The sequence below is a fragment of the Daphnia pulicaria genome, chromosome 8, assembly GCF_021234035.1.
Source record: "Daphnia pulicaria isolate SC F1-1A chromosome 8, SC_F0-13Bv2, whole genome shotgun sequence".
Taxonomy (NCBI): domain Eukaryota; kingdom Metazoa; phylum Arthropoda; class Branchiopoda; order Diplostraca; family Daphniidae; genus Daphnia; species Daphnia pulicaria.
The window spans coordinates 9,156,304-9,181,104 of NC_060920.1; the positions used below are offsets into that span (position 1 = coordinate 9,156,304).

Sequence of the window (24,801 nt, forward strand, 5' to 3'; positions counted from 1 at the left end):
GTTTTATTTTTCATTTTATTTTCTGTGCTATAGGTGCGAACCCTTTCGGGCGAAATGGACGTTTGGTACAATTTGGAGAAGCGGACGGACAAGTCTGCCGTGTCGGGCGCCATCCGGCTTCACATCAGCGTCGAAATCAAGGGAGAAGAAAAGGTTTGTCCATTTTTGACGCCTTCCATTTCCATCTAACGTTTATTGACTCGTAATGTTTCTCTCAAATACATTTTGTAGGTGGCCCCCTACCATGTCCAGTACACTTGCCTGCACGAGAACCTTTTCCATTACCTATCGGAACAGGTGCACCATGGCGGAGTCAAACTTCCGGTCGCCAAAGGTGACGACAGCTGGAAGATTTACTTTGACGAACCGTCGCAGGAGTTGGTCGAAGAGTTTGCTATGCGTTTCGGCATCGAGCCCATCTACCAGGCCATGACAAATTTCCACTGCCTCTCTACTAAGTACCTCTGTCCGGGTGTTCCGGCCGTCATGAGCACCCTATTGGCCAACATCAACGCCTTCTACGCTCACACGACCGCCTCGACGGCCGTCTCCGCTTCCGATCGATTCGCCGCTTCAAACTTTGGAGTACGTCGTCGACTATATTATTTCGCTAGCGGGTCTTCTCTCTAAGCGCGCACACACTATACATCAGCAGCTACTACACATAAACAGGATGTGCCTTTTCATCAATGGAGAGTCTTTGAAATTTCGAGTTGCTTCGCGGAGCTCGTCTAGTCGTCTTTAATTATCCCGGCTATTCATCACGAATCCATCCATTCAGTCTATCCCTAGTTCTCGAGAGTGGAGTTGCTCTTCTATCCTTGGTCGTAACTACACAGTAAATAGTCTGACGAGTAACTATGCGGATATAATGGATAGATAACATTGACAAGAGCCTGCACTGACACTAGCCACTTGCGATGGGCCGGAAAACATTGGCTTCTTTGAGGCTGATACTACAATAATAAACAGTTGGGACGAAGCGTAATTACATTAGGGCATTTACAGTAGCTGAATTTGGGAGGAGGGGGGGGGGGGAGGAGGAAGAGATATGATGGAATTACCAAGACATGGGTTCCGATGGGTGTAGTAGTGTGTTATTGATCCAATTTCTGCCGGTTTTACATGTCAACGTCAGTTCAAACATTTAGTTGACATTTCATTAGCCGAAATGGTGACTATGATGCGTTGAGCTTCGTTATTGACGTTGAGTGTTTATCTTTTTCTTTGCAGAAGGAGAAATTTGTCAAGCTGTTGGACCAGTTGCACAATTCGCTGAGAATCGATCTGTCCATGTACCGCAACAACTTTCCGGCTTCATCCCAGGAGAAACTGATGGATCTCAAGTCTACCGTCGATCTGCTCACTTCAATCACGTTCTTCCGTATGAAGGTAATATATGTATAACTGTACCAACATGAGTCGTGCTGGGAGGGGAGAAAGTTCGTTCGTCCGTTTACTTTGTTTGCTTTATTACCTTAACATAATGTGAGCCGACTCTGGGAAATTGCAATTGCAATCCAATCTAGATCCCACCGAGTCGCTTTCAGAGATTCCCCCCCCCCTTTTTTTGTGTGTGTAAAGCAAACTCGGGTCCGTGTTTAATTTTAACAACCCCCTTTTTCCTCTTTTTTCTTTTCACTATACGAGAAAGTCTCTCGGCTTGCCCGATCGATAGTTTTCGCTTTTGCGTGTCACCAGTGTGATTCTCGGTGAAGAAAAAAAAGAGAGACTCACTCTTGTGATGTTTTCTATTTTTAGTTGAGACCCTTTACCAAGGGTACTTACTATACCTCATCCATTATTCAATCGTCCATTTTTTTTAAAACAAATATCGAACGCATAAAGTTTGAGACGTTGCTTTCGACTAACTTGTCTGTTCTACTTTTTTTGTCTCCTCATTTTCACATGCGCCTGACATTCGCGACGCTTCAACTTTCTTTTAGGTGCAAGAGCTCAGCTCACCGCCGAGAGCCAGCACGGTCGTCAAGGATTGCGCTACAGCCTGTCTCAAGTCCACCTATCAGTTCTTGTTCGAAAACTGCTATGAACTCTACGCTCGGGAGTATCAGGTCGGCCTCGCCAACTAATCACCATATTTTAAATTTTCCCAAAGTTTGCCAATGAAAATGCATTCAGCAGCAGTATATAGCAAACTTTCGGAAATAATTTGGTTCTTCCGCAAGAAGCAATCACGACTCTTCTTTTCCTGTTTAGGCGGAACCGGGAGAGGCCAAGAGAGATCCAGAAGACCACGGCCCCAGGCTGGACAGTGTTGACTTTTGGCACAAGTTGATCGCTCTGATCGTTTCGGTCATAGAAGAAGACAAGAATAGCTACGCTCCCGTCTTGAATCAGTTCCCGCAGGAGCTCAACATCGGTCAAGTATGAAAGATGAAGAGGACGTCAAGGATAACGGACGGGGAGGAAATGAAAGTCACATTTTATTTGATTGTATCGTTAATAGCTTTCGGCGTACACCATGTGGACTCAATTCGCCGTCGACATGAAGTACGCTCTGGAGGAGCACGAACAGCAACGACTCTGCAAGTCTTCCGCCTATATGAACCTTCATTTCAAAGTCAAGTGGCTCTACAACCACTACGTCAAAGACTTGCCGCAATACAAGGGAGCCGTCCCAGAATATCCCGCGTACGTGAATCCCACCACCCTTGGCAACTGCCCCGATTTCAAAGGGCGGGAGGGAAAACAGCCAATTCGCTTTCGATTGTTAACTTTTAAATTTGGGTGTGCAGATGGTTCGAGCCGTTCGTCATGCAGTGGCTGAACGAAAACGACGACGTCTCCCTCGAGTACCTACACGGCGCCTTCAAGCGAGACAAACAAGACGGGGTAACTAAATAGCCTTATATTCTCCTTTTCTCTCTTTTATTATCCAGTCTCGATTATACCCCGCCTTCTGGATGTTTTGTATCAAACAATAGTTCCAAAGAAGCAGCGAGCACACCCTCTTCTCGACTTCGGTCGTTGACATTTTCACGCAGCTGGCACAGTGCTTTGACGTCGTCTCCAAGCTCGAATGCCCCGACCCGGAAATCTGGAAGCGGTACATGAAACGCTTCGCCAAGACCATCGTCAAAGTCTTGCTGGCATACGCCGACACGGCCAAGAAGGAGTTCCCCCAACTGACCAAAGATGAACGCATCGTAAGTGGACTTGATTGCATTCAAAAGGATCCATCTTGATAACCAACTCATTCGTATTCTAGGCTTGCACTCTGATGAACAATATCCAGCAGCTTCGAGTCCAGCTGGAGAAGTTATTCGAGCAAATGGGAGGCTCCAAACTCGAAGAAGACGCTGCCAACATTCTCAAGGAGCTTCAGCAATCGCTCAACAACGTCCTTGACGAATTGGCTACCATGTTTGCCAAAAGGTGCGCGATACGAGACTCTGCTTTCTTTTTCGGCTACTGAATAATCTGATTACGTATTTTTTTTCCTTCCTTGATTTCCGGTCAACTGTGTCTAGTCTGGAGCCGAAGATCACCGTCAGCGTGAAAGAAGTGGGCGATTTGCTGTCGCACATCAAAGGAGGCGGTCAGGTCTCGCTGACTCAGCCGTCGCAACGAAACGCCGTCTCGACGGAAGCGGAAGACTCGCTCAAACCCCTCATGGATTTGCTCGATGGTACGTGACACGACAGAAAACGATGATTGATTATTCCCCTCTCACTCTGTGGCAATTTGCCGACTTCTTTTTTTTAATTCAGGTTCGTTGTCGCTTTACGCCGAGTCTTGCGAAAAGGCAGTGCTCAAACGTCTGCTCAAGGAATTGTGGAAGATTGTCATGCACACCATGGAGAAAACCATCGTTCTGCCACCGATGACCGACAAGAGCGTAAGTTCACCCATTACGTAACGAGTTGTATCGTTCCATTCACCAATCGTATTTTGCTCCCCGACGGAACAGATGATCCTGAAGAACTTGACCGACAACGCCAAGAACTTGGCTGCCAATGCCAAAATCGAGGACATGTCACGGCTCTTCAAGAACAGCGTTGCTGGCAAACAGGATGTCAAGAGCGCCCTCAGCGGTGTCATGGTCTGATTACAGCCATTAATGGCTAATCTTTTATTTGACATCGATGTAAAATGTTTTGGGGTTTAAAATACGGTTTCGTCTTATTTGTTTCTACAGGAAATATCCAAAGAATTCGAAAAGAATTTGACGCCCAAACAGTGCGCCGTCCTGGACGTGGCCCTTGACACCATCAAACAATATTTCCACGCCGGTGGCAGCGGTCTGAAAAAGACGTTCCTGGAGAAATCACTCGAGCTCCAATCGTTGCGCTACGCTCTGTCTCTCTACACTCAAACGACCGACACGCTCATCAAAACGTTCGTCACCACTCAAACGAATCAAGGTAACGCCATTCACTTGGTTTTTGTTGGTCTAATTGTTTTACAATCATAATCAAGACGATTGCGGTCATCCCGGGACTCAGTGTCTTCAACAGCTGACGAAAAGAATATTATTCCATTACAATCAAATTCATTTTTCTTTACACGTTTTCACATATTCAATACGGTGGTAAACTGAGATGCCTCTTACGACTTCACCTTATGAAATTGAACCCCAATGGTTCCAAGGTTTCTGATCCTAGAGTTGATTATCTGTTTCTGGAAATTTGGTTCTCGTGTTTGTTTTCTCCCCCCCAAAAAAAATGAAACACGTGATACGTTTCGTGGTAGTGTGTCATATTGCGTGATGTGATAGTTACGATTCGTTCTTAGTTTCATTTCCTCCCACCAAACAAATAACATCATTGATCTTAAATGAACGCAAACAAAAAAAAAACAAAAACCAAAACATGACAACTAACAAACCAAACAAACCCCAAAAGCTCCCGTTACCAACGCCAAAGCCGAGTGGAGGAAGAAAGCCGAAATCGCTGTCGAGATGGATCGGTCCGAAGACAAGGACGACTGCGAGGAAGGAGCCGATCAAGAGGAGACAGCGGATGACGAAACGCTTGGCGATTCCTATGAACAGTCCGGCGACCAGCGTCAACAAACTCCGTCCAAAAAAAAGAGCATACAGATTCAATCCAAGCAGTCGGGGACAGGTATTCGATATTCGAATGCGACTCCTCAAATCCTCCCTCCCAGTGGTATTTGTGGCTGAAGCAGAGTCTGGATGATAGTACTCCGCTAGACGGAACATTTTTTTTAGCCGTTGTGGTAGCCGCTTTTTTCCTCCCTTTTCTTTGATTATATCTATCTCATTATCTATATATACAGTGGCCTCAAAAATGGCATCGCCGAAAACGAGCAAAGGCAGAATCATTTTTTGAATGACTGAATGACAAACGAGACGAAGCACTCAAATAGCTTCGCCGCGCTATTATCATTATTATCATTATCATTATTATTATATACTAGTTCTTTTTATTAGTTTTTTTGATTAGCCGCTACATAGTCAATGTATTAGACATCAGCGTAGAGATCGCATCCAGCTTTTGGATAATGGTCAACCGTCCGTATCGGGGACAGACGATTCTAATTTGGTTTTCTTATATTCTTTTTGCGCGTAGATTTGCCAAGCGTGGAAGAAGGTAGCGTCGGTGAAGTGAGCGTTCAAGTTGACTTGTTCACTCACCCCGGCTCCGGCGAGCACAAAGTCACCGTCAAAGGTAATTTGGGAAAAATTGTGATTCTTAAATGATTGCATTAAATAATAACTTTCGGTGCTCCCATGTATTATAGTGGTGGCGGCAAACGATCTCAAATGGCTAGTTCAACAGGGAATTTTCCGCCCGTTTGTCGAAACCAATTTGGTCGGTCCGCATCTGGCTGACAAGAAGCGCAAATTCGCAACAAAGTCCAAGTCCAACACCTGGTCACCAAAGTACAACGAGACATTTCACTTGTAAGTTTCATTTTTTTAAATGTTGAAATGATTTATCGATCGAGTTGCGAATGTAATGTTATTTTGACGCATAGTGCCATCGGCAACGAGGAAACTCTGGAATCCTTCGAACTTCACATCTGCGTCAAGGACTATTGCTTTGCTCGAGATGACAGCCTTGTGGGTGTTGCCGTTATGCAGTTGAAAGACATTGTTGAACAGGTAAAAGCAAAATGAATTCCCAATTCTTCTACAGGATTTGAAATAATAAAACTTGGAAATTGAATTGTCTATTTACAGGGTTCTTGCGCCTGTTGGTTGGCTTTGGGCAAGCGTTGCCACATGGATGAAACTGGCTGGACGATCCTGCGGATCTTGTCACAACGCACAAACGACGAAGTGGCTCGGGAGTTCGTCAAAATGAAATCGGAAGTTCGACCTGAGGAATCGGCCATTCTACAGTCGTAAAATCGCATTCAATTCCGGGGACGTCACGGTTTAGTTCTGTAATTAACTCCATGTTTGTACCTTACGTCTTCCATTCTGGAGCCACGCGGATTGTTTGAGTGAGAGGGAGGGGGGGATGAGAATAAGCTCCACGATTCGTTCTTTCTTTGTATCGCACTGATGGATGAGGAACTAGAGGATTGAAAAACAAATTGACGGTAAAACCTTTGTTCGATTCGGACAAAGGGCGGACCGCTCAGTATTGATGGTGGGACCAAAAACTATTCAACAAAACGTCGTATAAATCGTGGCAGATAATTGTATTATGAATCTGTCTGAGAGAGAGGGAAGGCGAGTGTTGGAGGAGAGTGCAGTCTTGTATAATTTCATCAATCAATGTCATTCGTCCACTCTCATTTGATTCACCCTTATATTCCCCCGTTTACAACTAGACAAGGCGTGTCTAAATCGGATTTTCACTTTCCCGGTCATTTGAATGTTTTCTTCGAGTGTGAATGCGTGCCTTTTTCTATGTGCTGCGATTGTGAACACCTGAAGGTCAACTAAAGTGACAGCCACACCCAAATTACCCAGGAATGCCTGTAAAAATGTGTGTCTCCCTGCCGTGTACAAAAAGAAAATTAGGAATAATTCGCACGGTTACTCTTTCTCTCTCTCTCTCTTTAAAAAACAAAAACAAAAAACAACTTTTTTTTTTACAATTCTTTTTGCTACGACGTGGTGACTCGGTATATATATCTCTATCATCCATATCAGCGTGATTGTGTGCTCTCTTTTTTCCCCACTTCATCGTTCGCTCGTTCATCAGTGGCCACTGGACGTTCAATATTTGATTTCCGTTTTCTTTCTCTCTCCGTGTTTTCACTCTCTGTCTGTGTCATTCTTGATATTGTAAAACATTCCGGATCAATATCCCCCCCCTCCCGAACACCCCCTCCTTCCGTTCATTGAATCATTCGTATCACACTTATATAACACTTTCATGTTGAAGTCGTCTCCCGCCCAACAACAACAAAAAAAGGAATATATTAAATAGTAATAATAATAAATTCTCCAAGTGTCCTCAACATCGTGAAATTTGTCTACTGGCATTCCGGGTTTTTGCTGAGACCCTTTTTCTGCGTTATAGACCCCCCTAAGAAATTGATCGTGATGACTTTCCACACAAGATTCCCCGTCTGAAAGAGGAAGTTAAAGAAACAACTTTGTTTTTCTTTCCATTTTTGAACTTGTTAATGCACAAAGACAAGAAAAACCTTTTTCCTTATTATTATTCATGTGACAATGTTTGCTCTATTCATTCCATCTTTTTTCTCTCTTATATAGCGAGACGTGTTATCCTCCTCCCAACCTCCCTCCCCCACCCCCCGCAAGCCGTCTTATATCATTGTGTAAAGTGGTGTCACATTATAACGACCAGACTAACGACCTTCTTCCCACCTTCGGCGCGGGACAAACACCGACACAGACGCCCACGTTAACCGCGCCCAATAAAGTTACCCCCCCCCCTCTCACCCCACACACACACATACACATTACACAACTCTCGTGCCGTTTTTAATCTATACCTAAATTTATAAAAATAAAAAAATACCCACTTTTCGGTCAACGTGATGTGTTGTGTCCTGTACATCTTGTTTAACTATTTTTCATTTTTATTTTCTTTCTCTCGCTCTCTCTCCATCCTTTCCCCCCCTTCGCTGTAATTACCAACGCTATACATTACGAGATAAAAATAAAAATTACTCCATATTTCAGTGGATGGCCTTATACTTTTTTGGAATCCCTTCGCCATAGCGCGGGAGTCTCGATTCAGGGAATAATTTAAAAAATAATAAAAGAATAGATGGGATAATAATTCATTCACGACCATTGGAATAAATACTCGGCGATAAGCTCCTGCTGGAAGGCATCCAGTTGCTGGTATACACCTACTGCATAAGATATCCTTTCAGAGTCCCAATCGTCAACCGGAAGGACATCTTGATAACGTAGTTATGAGTATAAGTGTATAACCTTCTCATAAATTCTGTTCTCTCCAGTGCAGGCGGCTTCTCTCGACTCCGACAAACTATTCTCCGATTCCCGTTCCTCCCATGACTATATTTCCGTCCTGTTTTTGCCCGCCAGGTCCAGAAGCCAATGAATATTTGAATAGATCCTTGCGTCATTCTTCCCTATACCTTATTCCACAAACTCATGGATCTTCTTCCGGTTGCGACGACGTTCATCTCAAGGAAAAGAGAGACAAATCTTACACGGATGGATAGGTTAACTATACATATATACAACATCAGTCAGTCAACGTCATGTCGTCATATCACAACGAAGATGTTGCCAGCGGTCTTCTTTCTGTCTCAGGATCTGCATGCGTAAACTCCTCGAGGGATTAAGTGGAGCGGCAAAAACAATACGCCAAACGCGTGGGTCGATCTCAGCCTATACGAACTAACGAGAATTTCGACAGTGGCAACACATGTGTTTCCGACATATAGTTTTGCGGGGCTGAAACCATATATACACATATAACGGAATGGAAACGTCACGTCAAATATCGGCCATTGACAGATTTGATCGTTCCAGCTGTTTGTATATTACGTCCTCCTCGGCATTGGGTTTTCAATGCCGCAATCGCTTATTCATGACTGCTGGTGGGAATTCTACAGGGGGGAAAAATGAAACAAGTTTCCAAATGAGTTTAGGTGCGCTGTACTGTAGACACAGTCAAGCCTACACGCAGGATGTCATTCGGCTCCCGACACCTCCTGCAGGGGAATAAGTTGGCGCCTTGGAAAATGGGAACTGTTATTATCACACGTTGCCGAATAAACAAGGCGTCAGACAAACAAACCGCACCGTGGGCTGGGCATGATATGAACTGTGTGTATAATGGATAGCTGTGAGAGACGTATACGTATAGTTCAGAGTTCAGTACAGTACAATAAAGCAAAGGCCTATATACTCTATATAATACGCCATGGGCAGTTATACACAAAAAAATGTCAGATGAATATTCTAAAAAGAAACGTATACAAGAGAGTAACACTGGGAGAGAGAGAGAGAGAGAAAGACAGATAGAATTAGAGAGAGAAATATAATATAGAAACCGAAAAAATGGATAGCGGAAGCATGGGAAGCCTCATATATAGTGTATTGGTGAACTGTTAACATAAAATGATAGCGCCCTATCCAGTTTCATGTATACAGGTATTTGGTTGGACATATACGATGAGAGGATACATATGGCGATGAGACAAACATGCCACAGGAGCGAAATAGGAGAGTATTATTTATTATTTCCAACTGAAGTGTATAGAAGTTGTTGACAAGTGGCAAACATATATATAAAGGTTATATCGTCAAGACAACAGAAGAAATAAGATGAACCAATAAAGCCATGATCTATGGATAAAAAGTTACAAGAATTCGCTTCCTTTCTTTTCGATACTTCTCTCTCTATTCACCCCCGGAGCAAGTCCAAATTTTTATTTTTTTCAAGTCTATTTTGTTTAGAATTTTTTTTTTTTAATTATTATTATTTCGAGTACAGCCATTTTTAAATTGTATATTACATCCTTCTTAGAACGTGAGAGAATTGGGGAAGCTGTAGCGTCATGATCGTCATGAGAGGAGAACACCGCGGAACCATCAATTCAATCTTCCCGCTGTTGCTGTAGCGATGTCATCATTTCTTGAGATGTCACCTGACCGTCGCCGTTGTGATCCAGCAAGTGCTCCACCATGTAGCGGATCACGTCCGGCTTATTTTGTAGGTAGTTCACCAGCCAGTCCACAGGGAAACTGCATTTAATGCATTTAATTTAATCAGCGTCAAGATAACGCGCATAATCATCCAAGGAAAAATGGTTAAATCGTATAGCGAACAAGCATAAATGATAACTTTGTGGATGACGGAAGAAAAACTAAGCAGGGAAATGGAAGTGCAGTATAAGGTTAATGCTATACTTTACCGTTACTAGGAATCTAAAACAACAACTAAAAAACCTACCCACTCTAGATCTACTTATATAACTTATTCTTTAACTGAAGTGGCGTGTATAGGTATATGCTCGCTGTGCAAACCAACCAAGCATCCGTGCCGAACGGAAAGTTCAACAAGAAAGCGGATCAAAGTATCCGGATATTTCCATATTTAATGTCGTTAACAACGAGTAGCTCAAAAAAAAAAAGGGAATCTGACTCGATGATGAATTAAAAATGGGCCGGTGACTAGGAAATGTCTATTTTATTAAAGGAAAGGATTCTCCGAAACAACCACGAGACCTCACACTCCCATAAAAAAATCTATGTTGAAAAAGTACATATTATATAAAGTTCAGCTACTAGAAACCCAATTAGACTATCGGAGAGTGAACGTGATGTTTTATAAAAATATCAAAATAAAACAAAGGGAACTCAAAGGGCAATCAATAAATCAAAAGAAAAAACAAAGAGTATGTAGAGGAATTATTCTTACACGTCGGGATCGCTGCTTGGATTTTCCTCCTGCTGTTGCATCATCTGTTCGGCTGCATCTTGGAAGGAGTTGAAATTTGATAGTGACGGAGCGCGTTTACCGAAGCCCCTCGCCGTCGCCAGGCCGACCGTTTTGAAGCCGCGCCGACTTCTAAAGTCGCGCTGGTTGTTGACGCTGCTGCTGGTGTAGTCGGCGGGATGTGGCGCGGCTTCGACTGCTGTCGTCAAAATCATCAGGCCTATCAATCCCCATCCAGCCAGTACCATCAGAAACGCACCTTTCCCTTTCATCCTGCAGGGGCGGACGGAAACAAGTTAATCAAAACATCTATTAAGACCAAACTTAATCATCATCGCACTGGGTGACCCTGGCTGTCGTCACATCACTCACAACTAATATACGCAGCGAATAATCTATAGACCAAGACCGGCCGGAGGAATCAATCCTGAATGAACTCGGCTTATAAGAGAGTCGCGGTCTAAAAAGAATCGGGCTATTGTTTTAAGTACGTAGATCATTACGTGATCGATAAAGCTCGCCACCGCCGAACATACGCAGGCAAACGGAAACTACGGCGCCGACTCGGCCGCTAATTTCTCACCAACCATTCAGCTTCCATTCGATGGGGGATGCTGGTTGACATTTATTCCACAAGCTACTAAAAACCCTTATTATGCTTCCGGTACGTTTCTCCAGTTCTCCAGAAAACACTTGTTACAGACATTTTCTCGCCCCAGGGCGACTAAGCGCGCTTTCCGTGAAATACATCAGGAGTTGGGTTTCCCGACCTGATACGTGCAGTTTCAAAGTTTGAGTTTTCTCCGATGCTAACTTTCTGATTCGCCGTATAACGGTTGTTATCAACAGAAATCAAAATCCAAATTAGCTTTCTAGATATATACGTGGTAGCTAATTAACGGAAGGGGCAGACGCTCGCGCAACAAGTTTACAGCAAACAGGACGTTTTCACGCACAGGTGGATCTCCACCGATTCCTAAGCCAATTTGGTGATAATGAACCTTGCGAAACTTTGTTTTAATGCTATGTATTTTTGGAATTCTTGGGATTTCTGCTTTGAAAAGTTAATTGTTACGTTTACACTCCCGTGTTATAGTAACACATCTCGGCAATTAACAATAACTACGTATAATTAATTATAGTCAACATTTATTACCGGCGCAAATAATTGAGCGTGATTTAAATCATTTTTCCTTTACAAGTCCTAGACTGAATCAAAATTACGAAGTGAAGTCACGTAATAGCACTTGATGATATGATATTTAAATGATGGGGAGGGGGAGATATGGCTAAGATTCCAGATAATGTTTTGCGACTAAGCGCATTATAAGACCAGTCTAGTTGAATCAGACTACTTATCCAGCGATGGTCCTTGGTCGAGTACGTTCGTGCCTTGACTGGCGAATAGAACCTTTATATAGAAGAGCTAGCTAGCCGTCCACACAGCGGAAATTGATGGATGGCTAACTGGAATTGATCCGCAGAAATGTCATTAGCCAGCTTTTGACGGTTATAACATACAGTACGTCAAAGACACCAAATCAAATAAACAGCAGTCCCCATTTATAGTATAGTATAGAGTGAGGTCCTTTCTGGATTCATAGAATTGATGCTTTCAACTTTCAACTTTATGTCTCTACTGCTGCTAATACCATCCGTTCGCACTCACCTATAAGTTTCATTAGCCATAGCATGCTACTCTATGGCCTCGTAAAGGCTTACTACAATACTGATTTCTTAATACAAGGATCGATCGGGTTTTTTTTCCATCTAAGGAAACCTTTTTCTAAATCAAACACAACACGATGATTGAATGACACCTTTGACTGGCTTTACACTCAAAACTCGTACATTTCACTACGGAGTACGCTCTAATGGACTCTCCCCCGCACTCCGTCCTTACTTTTCCTTTACCCTCTATTATTTCAAAGAAGCATTCGTATACGGAGCTTTTAAAAGTTAATTCGATTAGGTTTTGATGGAATGAATGATGAGGAGAGAAAGCGGGGTTTTTCACCTGTGCTGGTTCATCTCCCCAGAGTTCCGCACCGCTCAGGCCGGTTGAAATTTTACATGAAGAATATAATATTCAACTGTATGTTGGTATAGTCAAGTCAAGTCAAAGTCAAGTCCGAATTTCAGTCAAGTCAGCATTTTCGTCAGAATCAGAGATTTTCGCATTCAGGTCGTTCTGCCCTATTTCAGCCACTACTCTGTATGCAACCCCGAACCCCAAATGAAATCCCCCCGATAGTTGTAAAATGCCTATTCAAGTCTCGACTAAAGCGTTTCTATTTGAAGTTTGAATTTGTACTGAAGCTCGTACCGCATCAAATGGCTATTGTTGTCAATGACGGAATTGTCAAGTCAACCTACGCACTTTCTTTTTCTAGTCTCAAAAACAAACAAACCAAAAACCAAAAAATAATAAATGCATCACCATAGATTTCCCGTTTAATCTCTCGATTTTTTTGTGGATTACTGGTTAAGTCTTATATGTATTTAGAGAGCAAACACTAAAAGGATTTAAGTCTCCGAAAGGATTCTTGAGGATCGACGACATGTTCATAACTTGCATGTTAACAAATGGCTGGTATATAAGTAAACTTGACAGATATTTAATATTGTGCAACCACCGATATGGTATCACAACCTACTCTCAGCGGCACGGGTTTTCCTGGAATATCGCCCTGCAGGTCCGATCGTGTAACAGTTTGCTATATCTGCACGGTATGGCCTTTTCCCCTAACATCATACCGAGCGTTGATAATTCTCAGATTGAATTTGGGCCTTGTCGGATTACAAATCGTCAGTGTTAAATAATAGGAGTTGTGTTGCTACTTTACCTTATAATGTCGGAGTGTTGGGTGATGTGGGGAAGAACAGTCGCTCGATGAAGAATCACGAATGGTATATTTGAATTCAGATGAAGAGAGAGAGAGATGGAGACTGGGCGACGAGAACGGAACAGTTACCAGACGCGGGTTGAAGAAGATGTGTCGCCTTGGCGTGTTCCAGCAGTCGCTGTTATATGGTGACCTCACAAGCTCGTATATTGCTCTCTCGGCGCTAGTTGCGTTCACAGCCGGGGGATCCTGCAACCAATCAGCAGTCGCCGCCCACTTGGCTTTCCCGTCAGTCTCCTCCTCTTCCTTCACTTGTCGAATGCTTCCTCCAAGCGCCGCAGTTTCCACGAAAAGAATGCGCACGGGGGCATTGTTGCATCGTCGAATCTTTATAATCCTCGACGATTGACGTCATAATTTGTTATCTCGCATATGCGACATACACTCTTGTTGTTGGCTGTTACTTATTGTTAGGAGGATATGTTAGACTGTAACGCACAGCAACATATAGCTATAAGACACAATGATATTCATCGAAGAATTATTACCACCAGCAAGAGTGGCGGGGAAGAAGATCTCCAAGATAGGAAGAAAAAAAAAAAAAAAAAAAAGAACAAAAGGACCATTAGTGAACGAAAAAGGCGAATTATCGATTCACAGCTCTTTTGATTGAAATGTATAGATTTGCTGTCGATTATTTTACACTCCGTCGTGCAATACCATCGTCTTCCTACGCCCCAGAAACACAAATCTGCTGGCTCCCGTGCCGACCTTTCTCCTTCCAATTGAAAACCAAAGTTCATATAGTGTGTCTGAATGTACCCTTCTTTATTTTCGTCGGCGCGGTGAATTACCTATGGGCATCGATCGGCATTCGAATGAAAAATCCAAATGGTGGAAGTAGTTTCCTCCGTAAATCAGATGCTGCTGTATATAGGCCTATCACTCGCCATTATAGGGTTGTCATAATAATCCATTGTCAATCATTAAAGAGTGCATGCTGGATCTCCGGCTGCCCAGGCCACTTCATTATGTATAAACACCAGCTGCTGCTGAGCGCTATTTCAACCCAAGTTCAACAAGTCAACGAGTTCCGGTTGAAATCTTTATGAGCACGGAGTGCTTTGCATTTATTATGCAATACGTATTGTATTTCGTACAGGTAAAAGAAACTCAAACCAGGTCGACGCACTAGGTCTCAGGTAATTACCCCGGCAATTACCTTAAAAAATGGACCAGATGAGATTAACCTAATCTTTTTGAGGTTCATAAATTTTTCATCGAGAGCGTAGCATACGTCAGCATACGCACGAGCAACGTGACCGGAATTTTCTTTTGGGGAGGGGGGGGGGGTGTTATTTCGGTCTTTCTGCGGATTTCATGCAGACTTTATTTGAATCTTGTCAGTCAAAGGTGGGTTTAATCAAATTTGATAAAACGAATAATTTGATATGCAAACAATCCCGATCCGTTCAGCGGGTGTTGAGCGCTGGCGATTGAATGAATTTTATCGTTTTTGGAAGTTTGGATTTAAAGGAAGAGGTCGATTTTTTTGGGTAGGGGGTTGGGGTCGATTTTTCTACCGGGGAATTAAATACCAAACAAAACAGAAATGGTATTAGATTTCAGCAAAAACTTATTCCCTCAACTTATTCCCTTACATTTTTTTTGAGCGGTTTGTATTTTGAGGGGGGAGTTTGATTTTTTATCATTTCATATTTGATATTTCTATCGATATCGTATTATCGTAAGCATGCTGATTTTAGAAGAAAATTAGACAAGTGTCGTCTGCTTTTTTTAGTTTTAAATTTCGATAGTCACTGAGTCAGAGTCTCAGAGACAAAGTTCAATATTGTTATAGATTTATTTGTTTTTTATAATCGTGATACTCCATGCTGTTTAGCAGGTAAATAATACTAGGAATACATAACGATAGTGGGAGCTATAGAAGAGTTAAACCTAGGTTCCAATTTTGTGAAATGTTTGTTCTTTGATCCTGACTAGCATATTTCATGTGATTGCCCAGTCGATGCAGGGCAGTTTGTTTACAAAATGTACCTTTTTTATTTTTTGCGGATTTGATGCCAGAGCCAGTCATCATAACCAGACAATCTGCAAGTTTTTCTTGTGCAGGTGTTAACCTGTATACCCAGCAACAATCTCAGGATCATTGTATTGGGTAATAATTTCCTTAACTTTAATAGACCTGTGACCTACTAGATATTTTAATTACCTACATCAATGCAGTGTTTTACACGTCAACCTTAAATTATCCCATTTATTAACAATTAGAGTTACCCAGTGTTTCATTTTCAACTTTTCCTGACTTGTTGTTTCTCTCAATACTAATTCGTAACTCATTTTCTATTTTAATTTAGATAAAAAGCATCCCATTGCATTGGAATGCAATCGCATGCATTGTCCATTGAGTAACGGATCTCTCTGTTTCCCTTTTCTTTAAATGTCCTCGTGTATGCCCATGTGAATGTGGGTGTATTCATGAGGACACCCTTTTTACCCTATCCCGTCTGGTGTCATTTAACTCTTCAGCGGATGGATGGAGCAACTGTAGAGATGCCTGGCTGTATTTCCCAGGCATAAAGGTAGGACAAAATCGATCTCTATTCTTCCTTTTTGACAGTTTTTGGTGGGGTTGGTTATAAATCGTTACGTAGTCACGGACTATGTGTATTCCTGAGCTAGGCGGTTGACTGCAAGGTTGACTGCAACTGTTTTCTTTCTTCATTTTTGTTTTTTTCTCAGTGAGGGTTCACTAAAAATCTGATTTGTCGAACGACTGCAGATCAGGCTTGTTTTGTTTTGTACCTCACAACTTTTTCTGAATTCTGTGGGTAGAAAACCATCACATTCGAAAATATTTGAACTTTAATCACTTTAATCAAAGAGCTCACCCAGAGGGACCTGCCGCCACACCGGCACCTCGTTCCATGTCGAAAATAAAACAATTCTGTTATTCTTTTATTTACGAACAAGTTAGCGAGACTATAATCAGAACCGTTGCTCTGCTCTTTCATGTTGAACCCCATCCCTATACCTATTCAATTTATTGTTGGCCAGCAAAACTTTAAAATTGCTGTATTTACGAGGGAGATAGAACGTGATGTATGATTTGATTACTATCCTTTCGTCTAGTTAGGCCACCCTAATTCCCAAAGTTTCCCCACTATGTGTCCCCCCGGAAAAAATTTCGTGGAGACTGCACTAACGTAAATTCGTCGCTTAACCGTCATATCAGTGAGGTAACTAGTCTCAAGGGTAAAAAAAAAAGTAGCTTCATACAGACGAAGAGATAAGTTTTATGGGGGGACTACCTTTAAAACGTGTCCAGGAAGATGTTGGCTTAATGCACGGACTGGAAAAGTGCCAAGAACTGTAGTGCTCAAGGAAAAAACTTTATTCTTTCGTCACGACTTGTTTCCTTTCCGTGATCATCGAGGAAGAAATTTAAAAGAAAAAATAAGCCCACGGTAAGTTTCACGGGCGTCACAGACTGTTGATGTATTTGCCCTTACACCTGCTTAGACATCAGAACCGGAACCTAGCTATGAATTCTTTTGTTTATCATCTTTGATCTTTCCATCAACTTTGCGTGGGCGTCGCTCGTCCAAAGAGTCACCATACATAAACATAAGAGACAGCTTTAGGTGAACTATATTTGAAATCTGTTAGCTGAGTAGTTGATATTTTTTCCTCGATGTTGTTGTCCGAGTAACTGCAATATTGAACCACGTAGTAGCTAGGCTGCTGGGCTACATACGATATGGAGCGATAGAGGATTGACCGATCCAGTGGCATGTTCTACGACGTAAAACGTCATCTTACTACGTTCTTTTCGTGTCCTTGGAATCCAAACGACGACCACCAATCTCTTTTAATGTATAGCATCATTCAAATATCGGCCTGAGGTATATCCACGAATTTACTCTAAGACTCGTGGGAAAATGGGTTTTTCCTCAAAGTCCAATTCTCGGCGCGTGCTTCTTTAGATCAGACGTTTGGTACATACGACCAAAGGCCGATCAGTCTTACCGTCAGGTTCGCTTTTATAATGGCGGACTTTTAATGAAAACCTTTTTTTTTTTTTTGGCTTAGGCAACAAAATAAAACATGTAGCATATATATACATCGGGGAGAATTACCTAAGTGCACAGCAGACGTAGTTCCCGAAAAAAATATTACAACGATAATATTATTCATGCGATAAGTCAGTCGTTTCTAGAGAAAAGGTTTTCACGTGCACGTTTTATTGCTTCAAAGCGAAATACGATAGGGAATTGATATTTGCCAGTGAGCTGTGTACACGGTAGTATACTTGTTGGGTGTACAATGCGCAGTAGTTTTCTTTAGAGGAATCTGTAAAGAAATGTTTTCTTTCCTTAAAAGCGAGGGGTTCAGTGGGTCCTTGAGTCCTGTGCCATACGTGTATTAAAACGTTGCATATACAGTCATTGGCAATGGTGTTTTGTTAAGCATATGTTCAGATGCATTTGTTAAAGCAGAGTCAGGATCTCGCACTCGCTACAATCATGCATGAGCCCTTTGCAGAGTGAATAAGATTGGTCTCTTAGCGCAGCCAGTCTTTTTCTTTTCTTTTGATACAAATGAATGAATAAAGTTGCGCAAATTGGACTAAGATCAAGGTTCAAAAAACAAACTAAAGAAAAAGACCTTTAAAGTGATATTTATGTGTTTATAAAAGTCGCGAGTTTCTTTTCCAAGAAAAAACAATTATCAATTGGAGCTGGGTTTAACTGGCAGACACGTAATATACGTTGACAGTGCAAACACCATGGTAGACTGATCAAATGTCAGCCGGAGTTAAGGCAGCAGCAATTTTCTAGCTTTATATTCTTTTGGTATATTTTGGACACGAGTTGCTCAGCAAACCGTGGCTACAAGCTCCAGGTTAGCAGCCGTAAGCTGCTGGTGCGTGTGAGCGAACTAACGTCAGAATGAAGAAATAGAATATCTAACAAGTTGGTACACATCTAAATATAGATGCTGGCGAAGGAGGGATACAATTGCTATATAGCTTCCGTGTGTAAGCTGAAAAAAGAAAAACAAATACAAGAATAAAATCAAAAACTCAAACCAGCGACAGCAGTCTCCCGATCTTTTATCGTATGAATGCAAGACATTTTAGACGGAGTTAGATTGTTGTTGGAATCATTATTTATTTGCTGAATATCCGACCATACTCCTTTCCTCATCTGACTTTAATTCTCCGCGCCTTGTCTCTAGAAATCCTGCAGGAAAAATCACATAACGCGAGTTCCATCGCGCTCAGCAGCAGTGCTTCACACACGTCAAAGCAGAGAAGTCCACAGGCCGTCAGGCCCCTATATATATATTGTATGCTAGGGATATGGCATTTATACATAACAGCTTTATTGATATGAGTCAAAGCATAGTGCCAATATAGTGTATGCTATATAGGGCATCAATGCCAACCATGTACATGGCCTGACGGCCATTTATGTGTGATCGATCACACAAGTCACGCACACGAAGTTCGCCTACCGAACAAGACGCGTGATGATGTATAGAGCAAAAATCATTTTTGTTGATGTTTCAATCCTAAGAGGATCGTCCACATTATCATTCATGAATGGTGTGGGCACGTGTTATCTGTTATTCAGGATCTCGCCTCACTGCCTAGCAACGGTTGTTGCGTCCCCATTTGAGAAAGTTGCATTTGAGTTCTCCTGGATTCCCCCGCAATTTAGTCGAGCGTCGAACACTTGTAACCAAAGTAGCCAGTTAGTTGGTGCCACTGGCGATTCATAGCATGCAAACGGCAATTGAGAGACTCCAATTCCAGATTACTCCCCCGTAGTCTTGTATATATATATAGAGTGCATAGGGAATGTATATTCATTAGGACGAATGTGCAAGAGCATAAAGACCTATAGTCAGTCGATTGGGAAAACCCAAAATAGGTTGCATTTTAATAGATTCAGCGTGACGTGACTTCAAAAGTAAGCCATCATCAACGAGAGCTCAGCCTTTCACTTTACAATTTTGTGAGCCCCCACGCTTAAATCTTTGCTGAAAAGTTTTCCGTCTTCTTTTTTTCCAATAATTTCATATGGTGTTACTGTATATTTTGTAAATCGAGTTGAACAGCACGTCATCAGCGTGTGACTTCATATTTTAATTTGATTCCGCAAACGGCGCCCGCGCGCTTTCCAGTTAAATCTCCAACAATATTTTCGAAATTCCCCCCGTCTGCCCGTACATATGAGAAAATCAATCCATTTTTTAGTGTACCATTTCTCTGGAATCGAATCGAAATCAAACTTCATTGGGGGAAGAAACGAGCAGCACAGTTTGCGCTTGATTTTCAAGATTGAATTGTGATTTGAGCGACTTGTGTGCTGGTACACGGCGACCATTTCTGGTTGAGATTTTTTCTCGTTAGCTTGTAAAACGAATAAGGGCCTCATCACGTAGTACCTACCACACACAATCTTCGATTCCTTTGAAGAAAAGCAATCATGTAACACATAGAATTTTTTTAAATCATTCGAATAATATAGGAACATCCCATCACCTTACATTATTATCCGCTTCTTGGAGATGATAATGGGCTCTTAAATTATTCGCGCTATCTATATGTGATTGTGTTTCGCCTGGAAAAAGCCTGGAAAAACTTCGTACTTTTTACCATCCAATCCCCCCGGGCATCAGCAAACACGCAAAAGGAAGATTTTTTCTGTCTTGATCAATAATTGTATTTTAAACCCGAGACCATAAACTTCGCGGAAACCATTTTGAATTTATAGAGGACGTGGTGAGTTATTATAACGACGGTAACGGTGAAAGGCTAAAGAGGTGGAAGGCACGTGATTGTTACGAATAGAAGACGATATTGCCTAAGAAAGGGACGCACGTGATCTGCTGGCACGGTACAATCAACCCGTCGGGCAATCGATCGAAAGACAATCACCTTTTTCTCTGGGATTCACGGGATATTCGCTGAGGTGACACGCTTTCATTCTTTACGAGTCTGCCACGGAAATTATTGTTTCTTTAATTAAACGACAACAACAAAAACTAATACAGAAGAGAAATAAAAAAGGGACGCGAAGAAACAATGTGGGAAGAGTCCGTCAGAGAAGAAAAAAACAAGAGAGAACCATTCTTAGTAGAAACTAGACCCAGGAACCTACCAACATTTATATTGCAGTGTGCACTTGATGCCCAGTCATTACAGCCGCCTGCTGGATCATTAGATACAGGCCAGTGAGGCCAGAATCCCAATGGGAGCACAAAAAGCTAAGAGCTTCAAGAGATCAAGGTCAAGGGGTGTGTGTATATCGGCAGAGTCGTTAGATTCGTTAGTAGTAACGCCCTGAGAAACAATCGAATTGACTCTTCAGTGGAAGAGATTGCCACTACTGGGTATCCTAATACAGACAAAGAAACATTATCTTGGATGATAATTATTGGATCAATTAGTCAAGATACAGCTAGCCAATGCAGCCCAACGGTCTGGCCTGATGCACTTGGTACCTGAATGAAATTCCCAAAGAAATCGATGCTTTTAAAGCGCTTCTAAAATTCAGGCTCCTAAGCAGAACGAAAGGCTTTTACAATATTTGAGACCAGCAACTTTTTTCCCAACCGTGCAGAGCGTTGGGCAACACGTATGAATGACATAAGGCCATACAAGTCGAATACAACTGTCGCTCCGAGACCAATCGAACATTAAATTGCAACTATAATTCTTATAAGAGCTCGGTGACCTTTTACTGCTGTGGTGTAGTAGTAACGGGCTTCAACGAGGAAATATGGGGAAGAAAGAAACCAAGCTCTCTCATCGGGAATGGCGCCAAGATAAAGTGCACGTGCGATATAATTGACAGGAAAAAACAAAAAAAAAGAACCAAAGTTGCGACGATAAACGGATAAAAAGTAGACAAGTACGGTCACGGAGATGACGATCCGCGTTGCCAACATTGACCAGGTTGTCTAGAACTTTTTGAAAAATGTCGCTTAATTGCTTGGGGTGTTTTTCTTTTCGCGGATGAAATGAAATTACTCTGCGTTTATATACTGTAGACTGTTGAGTTAGTATCGAAGGGTTTCATCGTGATTAGTCGCTGTTTTGTTGATATAGTTTCAGCTCATCGTTCTAACTTTTTAGTCTGTCCGTTGCGAAGTTGTTGCTCTGGAGTTGACTAAAAAGCGAGTGAAACGCGGAGTTGGAGAGAAAGTGATAGCAAACGATAAGGTCGCCGTATTCTTCTTTTTACCCAGCAGCGTTTCCGTCTTTTTGCTTGCAGCATGTGGGCGCTGCATTCGAGATGGGCACAACTGTTGGAGACTTTACCATTTAACACCGTTCTCCACTCGCTTCATCCGATCCAAGTTGCAAGTTGGAGATAATAAACTTATCATTCCCTATTCTTCCCCGATTCTCTCTTTTTTCTTTTCCTCTTCAATCCCTTTTTCTATTGTCGATGAGACTTTGCCGGTCTCAATTTATTCCTCCGACTATCAACAGATTTCAAGTGACTAGCGAATGCTAAAGCAGAAAAAGGCTTTCAGCGAGCTGCGAAGATTATGCGGATATGGCAAGCGAATGACAGGAAACGTGCACGGCGCAAGGTTGCGTGTGTGTTGAAACTCGATACCGCACGAGGCTGAGTTGGGTTTTTGGCGGGGGCAAAGAATAGGGGGAATAATTGTCCATTTTTGTCCTCGCTAACTCGACACTTCCGTCAACCGAACAGCGCCTTGTTTGCACAGACTGATAGTTAATCGTGTACACGGTATCATTTTGTAATCGGATCGCTACGAAGAGAGGTGAAAGAAGTAACATCAACGACAGCGTTTAATTGGTTAGAAGAGATGAGCCTCGTTCGTCTATGGCGTCTTGCCAAAACCGAGCGAGGATGCACAGCGAAGTAAGTGAGACCCGACGACGGCGACGACGACGCTCTATAACAGCAGCAGAACTAATGATGTAATGAAGGATATCGATCAGCGTGCAACACATGTTGTCCGCAAACCCCGTCGAACTCACGGGGAGTCTCATCGGATATTTTCCATACGCCCACTTCGACTTGCCTATTCCTCCCCCCTGTACGTGAAAGTTGGACTCGCTCACGGCTCGTAGTCAACAGCCTGTGCCACAAGTGCACTCGCCACATCTTCATTAACAGGCAGAAGAATAAGGCGGCCTTATTTTTCTCGTTCCATATCAGCACTGTGTTATAGGGGTTGTATAGTACGGAAACTATTCAAGGCTGAATAATTCGTAAACATCCACCGCCGCTGCATGGCTATGATTTAATAAAAACAACAAATGGGTCGTGGCGCTAGGCTGCCTACCGCCCCTACCCCATTTTATACTCTACAATTGGGTGGATTAGTACCGCGACGTTATTGATTAATAGGTAGACGCTAGTTATAAAAATAATGAATGGCGGACCATTTTCTAGGTAGACTTTTGTAATATTCTTTTTCTTTAGCTACCCACCCCAGTACATAATAACTGTTTTCAACTTCTAATAACTAGTTTGCCATGCATCGTCTTTCGCTATCGATCGGTACGCTCCCCGCACTTTTCCTTTTTTCTTGAGTATTCCAGAGAACTGTGTTTTGAGAAAGAAAAAAAGTCACACAAAGCCTAACGAAGGCACGCTTTTCCGCGGGGAACCAAAGGTTTCTATTTATTCATGATTCACAAATTCAAAGTTAACTCGCGAAAGTCATTGGCAATGCGCGAAAAGACCAAGTCAGGTAGCAGCGAAAAAGTTGCACACTACTGCTTCAATGCTCCTCCATGGTGTGTGCAATCAAGAAACAAACTTGAACATCGATATCCGTAGAAATTAGTATTCGACAACTTTGCTCATTTTTCGTCCCTCAATGTATTCGGTATGACCAGTTTGCCCAGCACTATCCATTACCTAGTCTAATAAATGCATCCGCTTCCCACTATCGCGAAAGGAGAGTCTCCCTTGCCCTGGGTATAACACTGTTTTAAATGTTTAGATTCCACGTATATTCAGATGTCAGGCAAGAAAAATGGAACCAGTGGAAAAATGGTGAAATATTTCAAGCAAGAGTGGTTTTCTCATATTACGTCAAGTCGGCGTCAAGAAATAGCTAGAACTTCGCCAAAACTGCAAACAACTAAATAATTCGGTTTGTCAGCCGTGTACGTAGAAGCGATCTTCTCATTATTTGTAGAACTTTTATACGATAAACAGGTACAACCCAGCAACCCGAATCGACCCATCAACCTTTGAGAAATAAAAATACTCTAAAACGTATTTTCCAACTCGAGACTTCCAACCTGCGACATGAAGTTTTAAAATCGACACTGCTCATTTGTGGATCCCAAATCGCATTTAAATTTAAATATTTAAGAATAAGGTTAACTTTTGATTCTTGAAACCTTTTCGCCCGGCCCGGGTTTCCGTTACGCGTGTCAGTATCTCTTCCCTGACTGACGTCAATGTGCTTAAATAACTTGATTTAAACAAAAAATCTGAATACGTAAATCCCAATGATGTGATAGGATATTGACCGGTTGACATGTACCAAAGTGACGTGTACTGTTCTACACATTGAGAGGATAGACAGAACCAATCTTTATCAGTCTAGCACACGAGTTATACACACGACAGGGTGAGACCATGATCTTTGCGTAACGACACGACTGGCCTACCCCGACGATAACGAAAAGAGGAACAAAAATTTGATACAGAAAAATGATAAACGAACACAAGGAGAGAAAAAAAACTAGGTGGCGTATTACTGAGCAGCATAACACGAAATAGAAATAGGAAAAAAGAAGGGCAGAATAATAAGGATGGCGTGTTCAAAGCTAAGAAATTGGAATGTACACATCGTGTCGGTTTTGCTCTTATACAACTCGTTGATACCCGCCGAATGATACTGGATGCGGCCAAGACTGTATTCATCTAAATGTTGTTGTTTTTTTCTGTTGTTCTTTTGCCCTTCGTCGCTATGGGAGACGTCCGTGTTGAGTAACCATCTTCAGGTAGGTGAGAGAAACGGTCGAAGGAGGTACACAAGTACTTGATGAAAGTTGATAATGTTACTACATCGAGGAGAGAAAAGAG

General features: G+C 42.2%; 3 protein-coding genes across 8 annotated transcripts in view; 2 read left to right on the top strand and 1 right to left on the bottom strand.

Annotated features, from left to right (window-relative positions):
- The window catches only part of LOC124310811, a 32,898-nt gene extending 24,804 nt beyond the window's left edge, over positions 1-8,094 (top strand). For 3 of the 6 annotated variants that reach the window (XM_046774823.1, XM_046774824.1, XM_046774825.1), the window contains 18 exons: positions 34-153; positions 232-585; positions 1,234-1,392; positions 1,947-2,072; positions 2,218-2,385; positions 2,468-2,652; positions 2,757-2,853; positions 2,946-3,167; positions 3,230-3,396; positions 3,492-3,649; positions 3,732-3,859; positions 3,932-4,063; positions 4,160-4,385; positions 4,866-5,087; positions 5,556-5,654; positions 5,728-5,890; positions 5,965-6,091; positions 6,170-8,094. In XM_046774823.1, coding sequence (XP_046630779.1) covers positions 34-153; positions 232-585; positions 1,234-1,392; positions 1,947-2,072; positions 2,218-2,385; positions 2,468-2,652; positions 2,757-2,853; positions 2,946-3,167; positions 3,230-3,396; positions 3,492-3,649; positions 3,732-3,859; positions 3,932-4,063; positions 4,160-4,385; positions 4,866-5,087; positions 5,556-5,654; positions 5,728-5,890; positions 5,965-6,091; positions 6,170-6,337 — 3,021 coding nt within the window. In that variant the 3' untranslated portion in view covers positions 6,338-8,094. The remainder of the gene's footprint in view (positions 1-33; positions 154-231; positions 586-1,233; positions 1,393-1,946; positions 2,073-2,217; positions 2,386-2,467; positions 2,653-2,756; positions 2,854-2,945; positions 3,168-3,229; positions 3,397-3,491; positions 3,650-3,731; positions 3,860-3,931; positions 4,064-4,159; positions 4,386-4,865; positions 5,088-5,555; positions 5,655-5,727; positions 5,891-5,964; positions 6,092-6,169) is intronic. The other 3 variants (XM_046774826.1, XM_046774827.1, XM_046774829.1) reach the window with 1 other exon arrangement.
- LOC124310854 (tyrosine-protein phosphatase 99A-like) overlaps positions 1-24,801 on the top strand; it is a 691,797-nt gene that overhangs the window by 588,031 nt on the left and 78,965 nt on the right. The window lies entirely within an intron of this gene.
- On the bottom strand, positions 9,285-13,860 carry LOC124311487 (allatotropins-like). The gene is made up of 3 exons (XM_046776009.1): positions 13,679-13,860; positions 10,815-11,105; positions 9,285-10,138 (listed from the first exon to the last, which is right to left on the bottom strand). The coding sequence occupies exons 2-3, from the start codon at positions 11,102-11,104 to the stop codon at positions 9,991-9,993; spliced, it is 438 nt and encodes a 145-aa protein (XP_046631965.1). The 5' UTR covers position 11,105; positions 13,679-13,860; the 3' UTR covers positions 9,285-9,990.